At 42.0% G+C, this 19,632-nt stretch overlaps 1 protein-coding gene across 2 annotated transcripts in view; it reads right to left on the reverse strand.

Moving 5' to 3' along the window:
- Nucleotides 1–19,632, reverse strand: part of DENND1B (DENN domain containing 1B) — a 160,067-nt gene that overhangs the window by 5,207 nt on the left and 135,228 nt on the right. Inside the window, exons 18-20 of one of the 2 annotated variants that reach the window (XM_087719183.1) lie at nt 14,062–14,118; nt 13,218–13,328; nt 627–715 (exon numbers count right to left, since the gene is read on the reverse strand). In XM_087719183.1, the coding sequence (XP_087575309.1) occupies nt 627–715; nt 13,218–13,328; nt 14,062–14,118 (257 nt within the window). The remainder of the gene's footprint in view (nt 1–626; nt 716–13,217; nt 13,329–14,061; nt 14,119–19,632) is intronic. The other variant, XM_087719184.1, reaches the window with a different exon arrangement.

The raw sequence follows: 19,632 nt of genomic DNA on the forward strand, positions 1-19,632 counted from the left end.
CTGAAAAAAGTGACTTCTAAACAGCCATCACACAATCATCACAGCATTTCCATGGCCACAGGATGAGAATGTGGGTGTTTAGCAACCAGAATGCATTTAGGGTAGTTGCGGTATCCCAAAGTCATGTGATAGCCGCTTGCTCCCTTCCTAGGCAGCTTCGGGCAAGCAAAGTCAGTTGGAGGAGGCTGGGTTTGTTTAACAACCCCATGGCCCCACTTAACAACCGTGGTAAAAAGGTCATAAAATTAGGCACAACTCACTTAACAATCTTCTTGCCTAACCATGGAAATTTTGCTCCCAACTGTGATTGTCAATAAAGGGCTCCCTCTACTTTATTTATTTTCTGCCTTTTCACAAGAAGCAGCATTCACTACCAAGTTCTGTTTTTCGCTTCCCATTATTTGTTCTGTTTTCTCCATAATTTAAGTTACTGCTGAGGATTCCTCTGCCTGCCTTGCCTCTGAGTGGCACTCAAGAGTAATCCAAGGTTTCCCACCAACTGTGCCATATTTGCTTTGTTGGTTCTTTAGAGTTCTCCCTAAAATTCTCCCCTGGTTTTACCCCCATTGGTCCTGGGGGTAGAATTCTGTCCATGAACCCTCAGATCACACCCCAAATTATCTTACTTGCTTCCTGGGTCTAGTTCATCATCAGCATCTTCTTCCAAGGCAGAGTCATTATGAGGCCTATTGGTTGGGACATCCCCAAAGCGTGTCTGAAAAGGGAAACATTCGTTTTAGTTGTGGAGAGATTGGAATTCATGGTCAATCTTCACACAGTTGGCCAAGATCCTGACCGCCCTGTTTCCAAGCAAGGCGGCCCAGGAGTTCTAATCCACTGACTACCAAGATTAGATTCATTCACATGACAACTCTCCCAACCATGAAAAGGAGCACACAAAATATATTCAAAATTCCATATTAAAAGAAATGTAGATATGCAGTATCAGAAAATGAAACACTATTGATCATGATGTACATTGTGACCAATGACTGCAGGGAGGCATGTAATACTCTTGTTGAACTTTCCTAAATTGGAATGATATCCGCATCATTTCCTTCCAATGCCCGCCTTCCCCAAGGGATAAAAAAAAATTACGTTGAGAAAGTGAGGAGGGAGAGGGAGGGAGGAAGGAGATACAACAAGAAAAGAATGAAACTTTTTTTGGTTAAATAGTTAAAATGGCTTCCAAAATATTTAGACAATTAAGAATTGAACTTTCAAATGTTTAAAATTGAACATTTAAAGCAGCCTAAAAGGTCGTTGACTGCAGGTAGTCCTTGATTTACAACTACAACTGAGCCATAAAATTCCATTGCTGAGCAAGACAGTTAAAGGAGCTTTGCCCCATTTTTACAATCTCTCATCACAGAACCGTGGTTAGAATGCAATACGCTTAGGCCCGTGATGGCGAATCTATGGCACGCGTGCCAGAGGTGACACACGGAGCCATTTGTTAGGGCACGCAAGGCATTGCCCTGTCAGCTCCAGGGTGCATTTGAATGCTGCTCAGCTGAATTCAGCCTTCCTTTGAAGCCATTTTCCCCCTCCGGAGCCTTTCCTGAAGCCTTCCGGGTTCCCTCCAGCTCCGTTTTTCGCCTTCTGGAGGGGGGAAAACCAGCCCAACGAGCAAACTGGAAGTGTCTTCTGGTTTGGCTGTAGGTCCCCTTTTCGCCCTACTGAAGCCCCCTGAAGCCTCCGGAGATCACAAATTGGCCCTAGGGACAAACCAGCCACCATTCCCAAACTTCCGGGTTCCCCTTAGATCTATTTTTCCCCCTCCGGAGGCTTCAGGGAAGCTCCTGAAGCCTCCAGAGATGCTCCATGGGGGGCTATTTTCACCCTCCCCAGGCTCCTGGAAAGCCTCTGGAGCCTGGGGAGGGCAAAAAAAACAGTGCTAAAAGGGGGGGGGGGTGCATGCATGCTGGGTTGAGTACATAGCATTATGGGTGTGGCACATGACCCCCCTGCGCTCCCCCCAGTTTTGGCACGGGAGCCAAAAAAGGATCACCATCACTGCTCTTGGCTACTTCTGCTGCCAGCTGGCTGCCAACAATTTGGCAGTTCGAGTCCCACCAGCTCAAGGTTGACTCATCCTTCCATCCTTCTGAGGTCGATAAAATGAGGATCCAGATGGTTGGGGAAAAATATGCTGTCTCTGTATATTGCTTAGAGAGGGCGGTGAAGCTCTGTGAAGCAGTATATAAGTTTAAGTGCTACTGCTATAGTTGTTACATGAAATCATTGTAGCTGCTAAGTTAGTAAAGGGGTTATTAAGTGAATATGGCTTCCCTATTGACTTTGCTGATCAGCAGGTTGCAAAAGGTGATCACATGACCACGAGACACTGCAACCATCATGAATACATGCCAATTTCCAAATGTCCAAACTTTGATCATGAGTCCCCCCCCCACATATGTTGTAACAGTCAGAAGTGTGAAAAACAGTCATAAGTCACTTTTTTCAATGCTGTTGCAATTTCAAAAATGAATGGGTGTAAATCAAAGGACTACCTGTATTCATATCATTTATAAAAAATGAAATCTTATAGTAATCACTCACAAGATATGTATTTTGACAAGACAATGCGCTTTTTAAATTCAGAATCGGTCCAACACTTAAGTACCGCATGTATATGTAAACACACACTTCAGTGGAAGTACCGAGCTCTAAAAAATTTCAATCCTTACTTATTAAAACTATTTTCCTTTTATCCATAACGGTGCTCAGGCTGATATATGCATCATGAATTCTTACTAATTCATTCTGCTCCTGAGGATGCTATCTCTTAAATTTACCTAAGATAAAATATGCTGGCAGTATTTCTTTAAAGAAAGCATCACTGTGCTATTTAGGACAATAGGATACTGCCTCGTGGGATTACAGTTAAAGAATGAATTCTGAAAACAATGAATACTTAATGTGTAAATAAGGCAGGATGGGAAAACACGGATAATTAAATAATCCAGTTCAAAGTGACTAAATTCCATCAGGGGTACCATTTACTTATTTTCTTCCTTATATCGACAGAAAATCGTGGTGGGCCAATGCTCACTATGCTAATGCATACAGGATAGAAGGTATTTCCAAAGAAAGCAACTTTTGCAAGAACTTCCCTCATTCTAATTGTAGATAAACTCCAGTTAGTTGGCATGTTACAATCCAGGTTCCATCACCTAGTGCAGACTTTTGTTTCTGCAAAGCACCCAAACTCAATAAAAGGGTTTTGCAAAACAAGAGAGAGATCTGGCTTAAACCCAATGGGATTTTTGGAAGAAGGTTTGCCTGTCCAGGAAAAAAAGGCAAAGCTAAATAGAGTGGGAAAGTCTGAGAGATTCTAGAAAGAATGTTTCAGAACAATTAAACCATGTACTTCATGGGAAATAAATCCATATTTTTAATATACCCATTTACCTCTACTACCTTTCATGCCATTTTGTGAAGAAAAATACCTGTAGTAAGGTCTTAAATGAGCCTCCAACTGAAAAATATTTAGAATTATTGGATTGCTCCATTTCCGTCATAGTGAGAACCTTCTTTGTAGATTGATTTGGCATTTCAATAGAATGTTTGCAGATCTGTATTTTTATATAAATATTTATAGAGAAAACCAAAACAGATTAGACAATCACTGGGAGATTTTCTTTGCTATTCCCACAGACATCAGAAATTAATTACAGCTTAATTAGGTAAAACTGTTTTAAAAACTCTTTTTAAACTGGTTTGCTTGCTTCCCTTAATGTTAAAATAGTGCACTTTCTGGGGAAGCCAGCACCCTAGAAGAAAATTCAAACTCATCTTGCTATATTAGAGAAATGGGATAAGAATAACATTATGACATTTAACAGAGGTCAAATGCAGAATTCTTTATTTAAAAAGCAAAAGTCAAATGCACAAATATGGTATGGGATGGAAGATATTTAGTTTGATAACAGTATTTCTGGAAAAGATATTGGAAGAGTGATTGATATCAAAGTGAATATAATTTAGTAGTGTGTCATAGCTAAAGTGTAAATGCACATTTTGACTACAGCAACAAAAATTTAGTGTTACAAATCAGTGAACATAATAGGTCCATTTTATTCTGTGTTGGGCAGACCTCACTTTAAGTATTGGTCCATATCTGGCAAAGCATTTTAAGAAAGGTTCAAATAAACAGGGATCCAGAGAAGCCCTGTGAAGTGAGGTTGAGGAAACTGGAGAAATGTTTATTTTTCAGAAGAGCAGACTTTGGGTCAGGACACAATCACACTTTTCGCTTATCCAAAACCATGTAATATCAGAGTAATGGATGGAAGTTACAAAAGGGCACATTCTGATTGAAAAACAAATGCTAATGGTAGAAGTAGTAAAACAGTAGAATCAATTACTCAGACAGGCAATGGATTCCCTTCCACCGGATACTTTCTACCACGAGGCAGATGGTCATTTGTCATGGAAATTATAATTTGGATTCTTGCATTCAGCCAGACGTTGGATGGCCCAAATTGCCCCTCCCAACTTTTTTTCTTATGTTTTAACTCAGGTATTCAAGGAGCAGCTTCCAACTCCTTCGCTTCCTAAATCCCAGTTGCTCCTCAGAGTTATTGCTTGTGGGGTGAACGAGCAGGTCCCCAGAGCTTCTCGATCATCGTGTAAAGGTATTGCACAATTTCTTCTAATATCCAGGGTGAAAACTGACCAAGTTTAGAGGAAGAAATTAAAAACACATGGAAACAAACTAAGGTGCTTTTCAGTACTAATGAAAGTGAAAATGAAATCAAAGACAAATGTTCTGGCTAAGCTCAGTTTTCAGTATGCAGAGGCCATTAGTTGAGATGTGGGCGAGAGAGGTGATTTCTGCCACTTATCATCAGCGATATAATAGACAGTATGCAATAGATATCAGCTACAGATAATCTGCGCCTCAAATGTTAAAGGTTATTTTTCTTATAAAATGATAAGAAATTGGGGAGGGGGAAGACACTCAAAGCTTAATAAATGCAAAAAGGAGAGACACTGAATGCACACCTGAAACATTTGTCAGTTATTTATAGCAATATTTTATTGATGCTCCCTGCTGTTTGCAGATATTTAGCCTTTTAATTTCTGTCTCTACTTATTTTCAAATGTGTACATTTCTCCCCTGCCAATTTTGGGAAAGGAAGGGGGAGAGCGGAAGAGAAGTGGACTTGTGTTTCCTTCTTGATTAGTATTCTAATAATAACCAGACCTCTTCTCTCTGCTTAAGCGGGAATAGAAAATACAGCATTTGCTTTAAGAACTACAGATGGTCTATCAAGGTCTTCATTTCTTTGATGCTTGGCAAATGGATGCCACAAATTGATTTTTCCACTATAAATAGGTAACTATTGCCATATTATTACAATTATCACATTTTTATGTAGAAAAAGGAGAAAACCCACAATTGTAGAGTTCAGTTCTTTCAAAAATGTCAGTATCCAAATCAGTTACAACTTCTGGAAGAGTAATAAATAGCAATAGCAATAGCAGTAGACTTATATACCGCTTCATAGGGCTTTCAGCCCTCTCTAAGCGGTTTACAGAGAGTCAGCATATTGCCCCCAACAATCTGGGTCCTCATTTTACCCACCTCGGAAGGATGGAAGGCTGAGTCAACCCTGAGCCGGTGAGATTTGAACCGCTGAACTGCTGATCTAGCAGTAGCCTGCAGTGCTGCAGTGCTGCATTTAACCACTGCGCCACCTCGGCTCTTCTTCTTTTATTCTTCTTTTTCCCACACTTAAAGGATAGAATTCATTTTGATTGTTGATTTTAATACTGAGATTTTGTTTTATTGTTAGTCACATGTGTGATCTTACAAGGCGTGGAACAAAAACTGGATAAAGTTTTTGCAACTGCCAAAGAAGAATTTTTTGTAACGTGAAAGCATGGATTGATCCTAGGACTAATTATAGGTGGGTTGTGTTTTTTTAGCATAGTCATTTTGGGTTCCCATTAGTATAGCATTAAATTCAGAGTATTCAAGCTGTATCTAATACAGACCGTGGCTGGTATGCCAAAGATCAGCTCCGGCACACATGCGCGTACTGGCCAGCTGATTTTCAGCCTTCCGGAGGCTGAAAGCCCTCCCCGGGCTTCAGGAAAGTCTCCGGAGGCTGGGGAGGGTGAAAACTCCCCACTGCATTGGGGTGGGAGCGCATGCACAGGAAGGGGGCGCATGTTCAGATTCCATTGTGGGTCTGGCATGCGTGATAGCATGTGCGCACACACTTTTGGCACGCCTATACAAAACGGTTAGCCATCACTGCTATAGAGGAAAAATTAAGGCTGCAGTTAGCTTGTTTTATCTTTATGATAAAATAGTGTGTTTATTAGTATTGGACTATTCCTACAGAATTAGAGTTATTTATCTTTTGATTTATAAACAACTTACGTTTCTAAAATTGGCTAAAGTAAAAGGAAATCCTGTTAAAATGTTATTTTTATAAGAAAAAAAAAGCAGAAATTGACATTAGTGGACTTAATTCATAAAAGTGGAAAGTAACTGACATATTCATTTCTTATACTGAACTTGGAAAACCTTTTGGAAAAGTGGATTGGAGCTGATGATATTGTAAGCAGATCCAATTAAATCCAATAATGCCTGTGTTTATTACAGTTAATTTGAATCCAAATTCTTCCCAGAAAACTGGACTGCAGAATTAAACAGATATAACAAGGATATACAAACTTCTGATTTATTGTAGGAAAGGTAAAGACATTATGTAAGACTTCTAGCAGCTGCTATGTTTTAAATCAAATACGAATTCTAATTATATTGTAACCCACATTCAGATTGTTCTGCCTCTTTCTCCCAGTGATTGTATTTGAAGAAATGGAAGTAGTGTTTTTTAAAGACTACAAGGGATCCTTGGAATCTGTTCTTTTGGTAGTAATGTCAAGATGTAGACTCAGGCTATTTCTTTCAAGTGGGTGAGAAATGATTCCCATACCCATCACAGTGGTTTCATTTTATCCACTCTAAATATAACTAATGATAGGTCCAACATATTCCCAGCTGAATTTTTTAAACAAATTCATCAATGACAAAATTTAGATAATTTTATGCACAATTTTATGGAATTCAGTCTTTTTTTTAAAAAAAAAATCAGCATGTGTTTTATACACACACACACACACACACACAACTAACTACTACTTTCCACCTCTCCCCTATCTTTGAAAACATTTATCAGTTGCTGCTTGTTATCCCATTACTGTCTTCAAACTCTTTCATGACCTCATAGAAATCACGCTAATAAGATTCTGCTGCAAAATCCTGTACAACAGAGATGCACATAAAATTGAAATGAAATAAAGTTGGCATGTGAGCCATCAAATGGAAATAACACACGAGAAAGACCGGGGGGAGGGGGGAACCACTTCCCAACTGCTGCAGAAACACCCCCCCCCCATCTCTCACCTCATGTGATGTCCATGTATTTACTCCTCCCCTTTTGGCTATCAAATGATGTCCTGGCATTGGTTTGAACAGAAAGTACCGCTCTGTCCTCTTGTAAGCCACCTTTTGCTACCGCCTCCCTTAAAAGTTTGAAATCTTACTTGGTAATAGTAGTAAGTAATAGTAATAAACAGGCAAACAAGCTATTCCATATTATTTTAAAAGAAAAAGAAATTTAAAAAATGTAAGTGGTCGGGAAGAACACTATTATTTATTGATATGGGGTTCTTACACTCCAATGTCCAGGGACCAATGAATCTCATCACCTCTTGCACTCAACTAAAAGGATGCCGTTTCACTTGTGCTTATCAAAAAGCAATTCCTTCCTATCCCCCATGTTAGAAGAGAAGGTTTGCATCAACTGGGGGGGGGGGAGGATGCAAAGCCCAGAATGGGATCAACATCTGTACTAGATAAAGAGAGAAAGCAATGGTTGAAAAACTATTATGAGCTTTCTTTAAAAAAAAATGTTTTGCTTCCCTACAGATTCAGGGCTGCATGTATGTATGAAGAGTTATTTTACATCCTTCCTGAGAAGTCATTTATACCACTAGAGGGCAGTCTCGTAGTTTTGTGCAGCCTGCCTTTTCTATTTTTAATTAAAAGATATGCCGGCTGCAATATAGATGGATCATAATTGACAAGGAAAGACAAAAGATTGTCTCTTCAAACAAAAACTAACCGAGCCAAGCACATCTATGGATTATGCTTTCTTTTGTCTAAAACAATGTGCTAATTGACTGAATTTACCTTTTTTTTAGGAGAAATCTTAAGCCAAAACAGACTGTACCAAACTGCCGATTCAACCCTGCTCAACTGTTACTCTGCATGACATCTGTCACATACAATATTTTATTCACCTTACTTAAATAGCTAGATGGAGCTCAATGGTGCCCTGGCATTGTGTAGAATTTCCGGCAAAAGGCCAGAAGAGGGGAAAAAGAGGCATGCTGGGTGCCTGAACTTCGGTCGGATTCCACGTGCTCTGCTGAACCTCATTCTGTGCAAAGCAAACAGGTATTTCTTCATTTCAGAAAAATAAGGATGTTCAATTTTGCTTCGAATCTGTTGCATGCAACCTTCAGTTCACAATAGGGCTGGATGTTGCCTATTTGCTCAGCCGATTCCATCTTGACAGATAGAACAGGACCCAACCTCTACCGCATCTCTGAGTTGGGAATGGGGTGGGGAGGGGGTGGGAAAAGCACAAAGGGGACCCTCTTCTGTAGGGGAAACAGTCAACCTGTCTGCCTACAGGAGACTCACAACCACAGTGAGACAGCAGCGACAATGAACACACAGGGCTGCCAAGCCAAGGGGTTTGTATTGGTTCAAAGACATTCCATAATTTGATTATGCATATGATTAATTCAAAAGTGCCACCTGAAAATGTTTATTCAGCGCAGCCGTACGGAAAAAAAAATAGATACACAAGTAATTCCACCACATTTTTGATGGCTTCTATACCACAAAGTATATTTTGCTAAGAATATTTCACATGTTTATTTTAAGTTCATATATTTTACATAGCTTTATGAACATCCCTGGAGCTGTATTCCAGCAACAAATTATATTGCCTATACAATATAAGATATTTGTGAAAAATAATTCACTTGCAATTAAGATAGTGGGATTTCTGAAAAACCTGTATTTTGTACAAAAGGTTTTTTTTTTTAAAAAAAAGTTTTATATACTTTGAGTTACAAACCATACATATACATACATTTCACAAAACAACAAGCACAGCTAATTCTTCATTGCAACATATGTTTCTAGCAGTGTTGCACAGGATGCTATCAAATGTGTGACAAAGATTTATAAGCCAGTATCTTTTTAACACATGAAAGGCTTCATTTAAAATGGGTCACAACCATAGCCAAAACGATGTTCAGGATAACTAGCACAAAACCTCAGATACATCTGCCTTTGTTCTGCCTGAGATATTTACTTTTAAGCAATGCTGTGGAAGCAGACCTGCATTTTAAAAGATCCATCTAGCTGAGGCATCCATGGATGCTCAAGAAAATCATCCCAAACTCAAATAATCTTTTTCTACAGGCTCCATTAAAAAAGGAAGGTAAAAAATTAAGAGGAAGGAAAGGCAAAGTGGGAGAAAACTGTTTACCTGTGAAAAATCCAGCCATTTGCTCTCTCTTTCCTTTTTTTTTATTTTTTAAAGCGTTATGTTCGATCTAAGTTAGCAATGTGAAGGGGAGAGGGATTATCATTTAGCCACGAAGGGATGAAAGGGTTAACTGTAAAATACACGTCAAGATTTTAATAAGGATTAATCATAAAAAGCCTCAGCCTGCCGCTTTCACTGGATTTGGTGGTGGTGGCTTTTCCCTCGCTTAGGGCAATCCATCTGTTAATTTTGACTGGCAAGGCAGTTCCTCCTTATCCTCCCTCTCCCGCCTCTGCACACCCACAGCCAGAGAGACCAGAATAGCTACGGGGAGGCTGGCGCACGTCTTACAGAAATAGAACCATTCTTTTCAGAACCTCTTAGGGGAAGATCAGTTGTGCTGTCGTGGTGTGGGATCTCTTCCCTGTTGCACGTAGAAGCAATCTGGTGTACCGTACAATCGAGGAGTTAGTACAATGAAACCCTCGGCAATACAGTTATTTACGCCTATTTTATGTGCTTGTGTAAAATCCATGCATATTTTAATGCGCCGATTTTTGAGCTGTGGCGCTGAATGGGCGAAATGGAGAGGGGGGGGGGAAAGCAGTTGATCTCGGCTGTGACAGAGATTAGTAAATATTCATTGTTAACAACTGATCTGCACTCTGACCGATGCCAATATTCTCACTGGGCCAAACCAGCCTTGTTTTCAATAAAAGCAGTGAAGGAGCCTCTCCCCGGAGCCCAGTTAGGCTGACGCTGCAGTTGGAACTGTCATCTTCACACAAAAGCAAAGGGGGTTGGGCTTTACAAATGCAGCCCCTAATTGGGAGATCTCCATGTCTGAACCCTTGACATTTATTTAAACCTCATCAAAAAAATAGGAAATAACCAAACTAATTAGCAGACTGGCAGGCAAACTATTATTTGTTGGGGTAGAAAGCATATTCATATTCAGCTCTGGAAAACGACAATATTACTAATGACAATGTCAAAAGCAGCATTAATACGATCTTCCAGCAGGAAGATGAGTTTGGTTTCTATGCACTGTTTTATAAGGGCAACATACCAGCCCTAAATTACTAATATATATTTAATTTGAACAAATATGAAAGGGAGATATGCTGTGCCTTAAAATGTAATTGCAGAGCCAGGACTGCATAGAAAAATGTACAGGATGTACTTTTATAGAATCTACGGAGGTAAATTTTGCATTAGAACAATTAAAATGTGGCTGAATAGAATTCTACATCAGGATAAGTGACACAAATACATTAATTAGTAGTTGATATATACAATAGAATAAGCAGGTCATTTAACTAGCTACTTGAGATTTCCAGACTTCATTTTTCAATACAAAATTCATATCAAGGAATTCAAGCTCACCAATGTTATTTCAGATCTATTACCACAGCTCATTACTTTAGCAGTACAATCCACTGATTATTAGCTAGCCTAGCATATACTGTTCTAATCTATAAATTGTTCACAACCAACTCCCATGTCAACCCATCTTATTCTGGAAGCATTTTGCTCGCAATATTAATGTAGCACGCCCGGGTTCCATTATTAAACAATTAATGATTGAAGTGCCAGAAATAAACTGGAAAATAGATTAGTTTTAGTTTTTAGACCAGGGGGGCATTTGCCCAGGTTCGCCTGGTACGCCAGTTGCGGCCCTACCTGAATCGGGAGGCCCTCACAACAGTCACTCGAGCCCTTGTGATCTCTAGGCTGGAATACTGCAATGTGCTCTACATGGGGCTGCCCTTGAAGAGCATCCGGCGACTTCAGCTAGTCCAGAATGCGGCCGCGCGAGTGATCGTGGGTGCACCACAGTTCGCCCACATAACACTGATCCTCCGTGAGCTGCGCTGGCTACCTGTTGATCTCCGGGTGCACTTCAAGGTGCTACTCACCATTCACAAAGCCCTCCATGGTAGTGGATCTGGCTATTTGAGAGACCGCCTTTTGCCAATTGCCTCCCTCCGTCCCATCAGATCGCATAGAGTAGGCCTCCTCCGAATTCCATCCGCCAGTCAGTGCCGACTGGCGACTACGCGGAGGAGAGCCTTCTCGGTTGCAGCTCCGACACTTTGGAACGATCTCCCCGTGGAGATTCGCACCCTCACCACTGTCCAGGCCTTCCGCACAGCCCTCAAGATCTGGCTATCCCGTCAGGCCTGGGGATAAGATCCGAACCTTGCCCCACCCGAATGCTGAATGAATGTTGTGTTTTATCGGTTTAGGTTTTTTTATTATTCACATTTTTTTTTCTTTTTTGTGTTGTCTTACACTCCCTTCCCATTGATTGTAAGCCGCCCTGAGTCCCCTTAGGGAAAAGGGCGGCCTATAAATGTCAATAAACTAAAACTAAACTAAAACTAAAATAGATAAATAACTTTTCATGGATATAAGGGACATATAGAAATAAACCCATGTGAAAATCCAAATTAAACCTAAAAACTGTTCCTTATGTCTATAGAAGACAGCTGTATATTTAAAATATACAACTTTCCATTTCCGTTTATACCCGGATTGTTGTTGGGGGCGATATGCTGACTCTGCAAACTGCTTAGAGAGGGCTGAAAGGCAGGCAGGCAGGCAGGCAGATTATACTGTATATAGGCAGGCTATTACAAAATTCGTCAACTATCAAAAAATCATAGGGTCAATTTTTTTTATGCTCATATCTCTTAAAATGAAGGATACTCTTTTTCAGTACTTAGATTACACTAAAATAAGTTTTGTCAACATGTATATGTAAATGCAGCGTTGACCAAATTTTAGAAATTCATGGTAATGTTGCATAGGAATTACCCTTAATATAGATACTTTCTGCAAATGGTGTAAAAGCAGCCTTCCACATCCTAGGCAAATACGACTCTAGCCTTTAAAGAGGAAACACTTCTTTAAAAGCACACAGTAATTAGGTAAATGACATTTTCATTACAGTTTCTTTTATTTGTTTGTTTGTTTAAATTTACATGCTGCCCAACTCTGAAAGCCAACTCCGTTATTAAACAATTGATTCACCTTTATTCATAAGGGGAATGTCAGCTTGGAGACATTTGAGGTAGGCAGGCTAGTAATGACTTGTAGTGGGCAGTGTGTGTGTGTGTGTGTGTGTGTGTTGAGTGTGTGAGTGTGTGTGTGTGAGTGTGTGTGTGTGTGTGTGTGTGTTTAGTAATCTTTGGTGGACCACTGGGTACATTTGCAAATTTGAGAACATTTCTCAATGGCTACAAAAGAGTAGTCTATTTATTTTTAAATGCATTAACAGAAGAAAACAGATGAGAAGGTTTCCAACTATGCTTTATAACATCTCTGTTACTTTTGCCTACTTATTGTAGACAAAATTTTAAAACTATTATCTTTTTATTTTCTAGACTGTCTATTTGACTCTTGTGAGACCCAGATACATTCGCGTAAATAAAGAGAATGCTAAAACATGCTTTGCTTTGGAGAAAGCCAGCTTCCCATTGTACGTTTTAGAAGCAGGAGTCAGGGAACAAGGATCCATAGAGGGTTCACAATGCTTATTACTGTTGCACATTATTCTCCATCTTGATTAACAAATATCTTGTGTTTGTTACCAACATCCAAAGGGAGAACATTAAAAATTACCTGTGCAAGTCGCCTTTTTTCTGTGTTCTCTCTTGGAGAATTATGAAAGGTATAGAATGGAGCATATTGTGAAAAACCTGAGCTAGAAATTCCATAGCCATCTTCTCTTTCCTACAGAGAAAATTAAGACCGAAAAACGTTTGTGTCTACACATTTCTATATCACATTAAACACATACATACCATTTAAAAAAACTGTCACCTAAAAGATGTAACAATTACCATATATTTTTAAAATATGATGAAGCTATCAAGTAAAACAAAATTCCTTTCATATATTTGAGCCTTGATACCGGAGGAGAAAGTGAAATAGTGCTCAAACTACTTGATTTAAAAATGAACATTGGAGATAAACATATAATACATTGAATATATGGAGTCTTGATACGATGCCTCTCATACTTTTAAATCACACCCTTGGAAGGCTTAGGGGGCTAAAATAATGCCACCATTTACTGGACCAATGAAATCTAAACAGACAACTATTCCTGCTGAATTATATTTCTCTGGTAAAAGTCGCTTGCCTTAAATTCTCAGCTAGAAGCAAAGGCTTCAATTGTGACATCAAAGTAATCAGCTTTATGAAAACATACATCCTGTTAATAGATCTTTGAAGACTTCTGTTTTTTTCATGATAAATATGCAAACAATAAAGAGATTATTCAAGTAGATGCACAGAATGACAGAGAGTTGCCAGAGGGCTTGTTATAAAAAATGCATTGTTGAACAAAGGGCTAAGCATATTTCAAAAGTCATTAAAAACACAAATCTTGTGGGATTCATAAGGTATATACTTCAAACTGAAGCAAGAAACAAGGTAAGAAAGTACAAATTTTGCCACATACCTTGTGTTTCAACTTACTCTTCACCTCTTTCATTCCCTGCTTTGCATGATTCTTTGCCTGGAGGAAAGAAGAGAAAGGGGAAAAAACTAACTGCATCTGCAAAACAAGGATTTGATTCTGCCCTAGATGAAGTCAAATAGAATTTAAAATTAAAACTTTCGCATTATATGGTATAACAAAAGGAAATCACTTTGTTAATTTGATACCGGATTGCTAACAAGGTTTGCATTAGGTGTGCATTAAGGTGTTCATTAATTGCTAAATTGCGCATTAAGGGATGGGTTGTGGCACAGACCTAATTGTGTTATCAAAGCACATTCTTTAAATTGGTATTTATTTAATGTAACATTCTTCTGAAATGGTGTATCTGTAAAAATAAACTCTTAGTTTGGCCACATGAGGAATAGGAAAAACACTCAGGCAATAATATTCCAATCTAGCCCTTTTTATATGCAATGCCATGTCAAAGTGTTGTGTTCTTCATAGTTACTATTATTAGATTTACATTAAAGTTTCATGCCACCTCTTCACATCAGCCTGAATAAAAATGACAATTATAGTTCAGTTTTTATAACAGTGAAATAATCATTCTAGAGGCAAAATAATTGTAAAGAAGTGTGGTTTTTCTTTCAGAGGCAATTCTAATGTTAAAGAGGAACAAATAGTATTTCAATTCCCTTTATTATTCAACCTCAAATTCTTGCAACTCATTCTTCAAACAACTACAATAGTTGGCTATTTTTCTATCCAAACTAAAGATAATGAAGCTATGGTTGCTATTCCCAATATATCCGTTACTTATGAGATTATGAAATGGTCTTTATATTTGCGAACTAATCTCCAGTGGTTCTCAACCTTCCTAATGCCGCGACCCTTTAATACAGTAACTCATGTTGTGGTGACCCCCAACCAATGCTCCGTCGGGCCAAAACTCCGCCCCTCGGCTCCGATTGGCTTGGAACCCAATAACTGGAACCCAATTTCTCCCCCTCCTCGCTCCCCACACAAACATATAGACTCCCCCTTTTTAACATTTGCATTTCTCCTCCTACTTCCCTGCGTGCGCGCATGTCTGTGTGCGAGAGAGAGAGAGCGACAAAGAGTTCCGATGGTCTTAGGCGACCCTTGTGAAAAGGTCGTTCGACTCCCAAAGGGGTCGCGACCTCCAGGTTGAGAACCGCAACCTTAGAACCTAAATAGAAAATGCACTTAAATACTAATCTAACTTAGGTTGGACTATGAAGGAAAAACAACCAGCAGCCAATGACTCACACATGAATTTTAGCCCCCTTATACTGTTCTCACCAAGCCCCTGCAACTCCCCAAATTCCCCCTAAGCTCTGTTTTCTATGCTAACTCATATTCCTTGTAGCATATAAGGGCAAAAAAATGGGTGGTAGGAGCAAGGTAAACACTGAGTATTTTTTAAATGTTTGCATGCATTGTAGATAATCTCATCCTGTAACTGCACACTGAGCTATAAAAGGTCTCTAAACTTCATTGTTTTCAGCAAACTAATTTACATTTCAACAGTCCAGTATACACAGATTGAAAGTCTCCCAATAGAAAGCATGAAGTTTTCTCCAGCAAGTGCATATTAAATATGCAGGTGTCGTTTGACTACAGTATTGTGTTACAAGTATATATACACATGTATGTATGTATGTATGTATGGTATGTATGCATGTTTAGTTGGAGTATGTACAAGGCAACCTCCACCATTAATTGCCTAGGTGAGAATACTGTGATAATCACCATACCTGGTTTCCCATCGGCATCTGGGCAGTATGTCTTTGAAGCCATTATTTTATCTATTCACATCTCTGCAAAGTCATGACAGGATACCAAGATGGAAACTGGAACCCAAGATCTCCCTTATTAAACCAGTGAAATGCCCAGAGGATGATAGCAGTGGGACAATACATAGGCGTTTTTTCCAGGGTTCTCTTCAAAAATTTAAGTCAGCAGTGAATACAGGAGTAGACTCATCATTACAAGATTATAATGATCAAAATAAGACAGAAACCCAGTGGTGAGAAAAGAGAGTATTTTTTTACTATTCCATTAAAGAACTGTATATAAGTTATAAATGAACACACGAATTCACAGTACTTTTAATGTATTTACCTGAAATATGGCTTCAGTGTGATTTTGGATGATGTAAATTTAAAAATTCTCTTTTGAAAATGAAAGTAAGGAACTGATTCATTTATTCATAATTGAAGCTCAAAGGAAGGAAGCAATTTTCAGACATCTCCCTGGTTTGGGTTCTCAGTGTTTCCTCACCCATAGCATCTTCCCAACCCTAAGATAATTTTCATGTATTAAGGAAACAGGTTGTAGTGTGATGTACTGATTAAAATGTTGGAATAGCATCAGGGAGACTAAGGTTTAAATGCATCAATCAGATAGCTCTTCAGTGTTAAGTATCTGGATTATTACACTATGTGCGCATGTGCGAAGGAAGATGGCTGCCTGAGCTCACCGCTCAGGTTGGAAGACAGAGAAAATACCCAGTCTGTGCTTTTACCGACCGCTGGACCTCTCAAACGGAAGGCTTTGGGAGAGAGGAATCCAGAGCGTCCGGAGGGCTGCCTGCTGGAAAGACATTCTTGGGCGTCCTGGGACAAGCCTCGGCGGTGTTGAACAACGTGGGACAGCCTTCGGGCGCCGTTCCCCCCCCCCCCGGTGGATGGTGGCTTTTCAGCTGACAGGCAGCGTTTCTTGCTGGCGTGGACCGAGAGAGGCAGAGAGAGGCAGCCGATAGGCAACGTTTCTAGGTGGCGTGGAGCGAGGAAGGCAGAGACAGTCTTGGACGAGCCTCGGCGGTGTTGGACAGCGTGGGACGGCCTTCGGGCGGCGTTTCCCCCCCCCCCCCCGCGGATGGTGGTTTCTCAGTCAACAGGCAGCGTTTCTATCGGGGAGAGCGGCGTTTTCATCTGGAGGGAGGCTGAAGGAGCCTGCTCCAGTGGCCTGATAATTTCTGGCGAGCGACTGCTGGGCACCCCCCCCCCGCCCTCCTCTGCTGCTCCCCCCGCTGCCCCCCCCCTCGCCACATGAACAATAGACAGTAACGGCGCCTTCTTAACGAGGCCAATCTACAATCTTGGCCTGAGGGAGCTTTGGCCCTCTTTAATTGCTGGCTAAGAGAGCCTCGCCCTCTCCCCCCTGCTGCTGGGTGACGTTTCTTTCTTTTCAGCTTTGGCATTTCAGCTGCTCCTTGTGAGGGATTGAGATTCACGCCGGGCTAGCCATCGCCCTATGGAGAAGGTGATCAGCCAGGAACAGTACTGGGAGAGAATGGGAGGCTGTTCACATCTACTGCCATTCCAGCTCGGCTGGGCACTCCCTCCTCCCGCTCCCTTCGGCTTGGCCCCTCCTTTCGGTGAATTCTCCCCCCCACCTGGTTGCTGCTGCTGCAGGGCCTTCTATAGGGCCTTCTGCTGTTCGACATCTGACTCTTTTTTGAGCGCGGCTTCTGGACTGCATTTCCATCTGGCACGGCCACTGCTACCTGATACCACCCTGGACTTCTGGCCTCAGAGAGCGCCACCATTAGATGAGCGGGGGTACTGCAGTATGCGAGAAAGCCCCCTGCTTCCTTCAACTACTCTGGACTTTCTGGATTTTCCCAGAATCTGTCTGTTGCAGAGCCATCTGCTGAGAACTATTTGGCTCTCCCTGAACTCGCACTTTAACAATTTTGCGCTACTTTTATTCTTCTTATTTCCTTCTTTTTTCTCTCCCTTTTTCTTCTATCTTTAGTATGTTGAGTATATGGGATTGTATGTAAGTGTGTGAGTGACCCACTTTTATTGTTATTACTGTTGCATTTGTGTATTTTAATAATTACGTGGGGACTGGTTGTGTGAGTGTTTGAGTATGCTTGGCTCGGAGGACCTGCTAGGGAAGGCGGGGGGTACCGGGGTGATTGGGGGGACTACGGCCACGGGAGTGGGTCAGAGCATTGCGGTCGTGACAGGGAGAGGCAGATACGGCGGGGACCTTAGGGCTAGCCATTACCGGGGAAGGAGGGTTCGCTACATTACAGAGATCCCTCCTTCCGGCCCTTTGAGTCCCACTCCAAGACCAGATGGCGCGAGTACCCAGGACCCTGGTCTCAGGCTGCTGTTGCTAAATGCCAGGTCTGTTATTCACAAGGCTCCCCTCGTCCGGGACTTAATTGTTGACGAGAGGGCAGACCTGGCATGTATTACTGAAACCTGGCTGGGCACAGAAGGAGGAGTCCCCCTTGTAGAGATGTGCCCAGAGGGATTTCAGGTGCTTCATCAGCCGAGAGCCCAGGGAAGGGGTGGCGGTGTGGCTATTGTAATCCGGGAGTCTCTGTTACCTCGTAGGGTCCCTGCTCCGGAGCTTGTCGGGTGTGAGTCCCTGCTGATAAAGTTGGACCTCAAGGGTCAAGTGGGTTTGCTGCTAACGTACCTGCCTCCCAACTGCGTTGCAGCATCCCTCCCCTCGCTCCTCGAGTCAGTAGCCGAGCTGGCAGTTGAGTTCCCCAGGCTTATAGTTCTGGGGGACTTCAATTTGCCATCGCTCGGTGAACGCTCTGATGGGGCGCAGGAGTTCATGGCTTCCATGACAGCCATGGGCTTGACCCAGGTAATTCGGGGCCCAACCCATGCAGCGGGTCACATGCTCGACCTCGTATTCCTCTCGGAGCAGTGGATGTGTGATCTTGGTCTGAGGGGTAATGAGAACATACCCCTGTCGTGGTCAGACCATTGCCTACTGAGGCTTGACTTCCGGAGGCCAAACCCCCACCGTAGGGAGGAGGAACCGACCAGGGGGTTCCGCCCCAGGCGACTTATGGACCCATTGAGGTTCCAGACAGAGCTTGGGGTCATTCCTGATACTCTCGCCCACAGTTCGGCGGAGACTCTGGTTGCCGCCTGGCACTCGGCGGCGTCGGAGTCTCTTGATCGGATTGCGCCACTACGGCCCCTCCGGGTCAGTGGATCCCGGAGGCCCCCTTGGTTTACCGAGGAGCTCCGGGAGAAGAAACGCCGGAGGAGATGCCTAGAGCACCAGTGGAGGTCCGATAAGTCCGAGGCAAACCGAGCACTTCTAACCACCTGCACCAAGGACTACGTTCGAGCATTAAGAACTGCCAAAAGATCATACATTTCTGCCTTGGTTGCGTCCGCCGAGTCACGCCCAGCCGCCCTGTTTAGGATAACCCGCTCCCTCCTTAACAGGAGGGATGCGGGAGACCCCTTGCAGGGTAGGGCTGAGGACTATGCTCAATTCTTGGCGGACAAAATAGCTCGGTTTCGGTCGGACTTGGACTCCACCGCAGTAGATCCAGCCGAGACACAGGAGGACCGCTTGGCAAATCATCTCTGGGTTGAGTTCCAGGATGTTGCCTCTGGGGATGTGGACAAGGCCATTCGAGCTGTAAGTGCCTCCACCTGTATTCTGGACCCGTGTCCCTCCTGGCTGGTTGCCAACAGCAGGGAGGTGACACATGGCTGGATCCAGGCGGTCGTGACCGCCTCCCTTCGGGAGGGGCACTTCCCCGCCGTACTTAAAACGGCGGTGGTGAGACCCCTC

This window comes from Thamnophis sirtalis, unplaced genomic scaffold (assembly GCF_051295495.1).
Source record: "Thamnophis sirtalis isolate CommonGarterSnake01/CBP01778 unplaced genomic scaffold, rThaSir2_p1.2 scaffold_7, whole genome shotgun sequence".
In the NCBI taxonomy this organism is placed as follows: domain Eukaryota; kingdom Metazoa; phylum Chordata; class Lepidosauria; order Squamata; family Natricidae; genus Thamnophis; species Thamnophis sirtalis.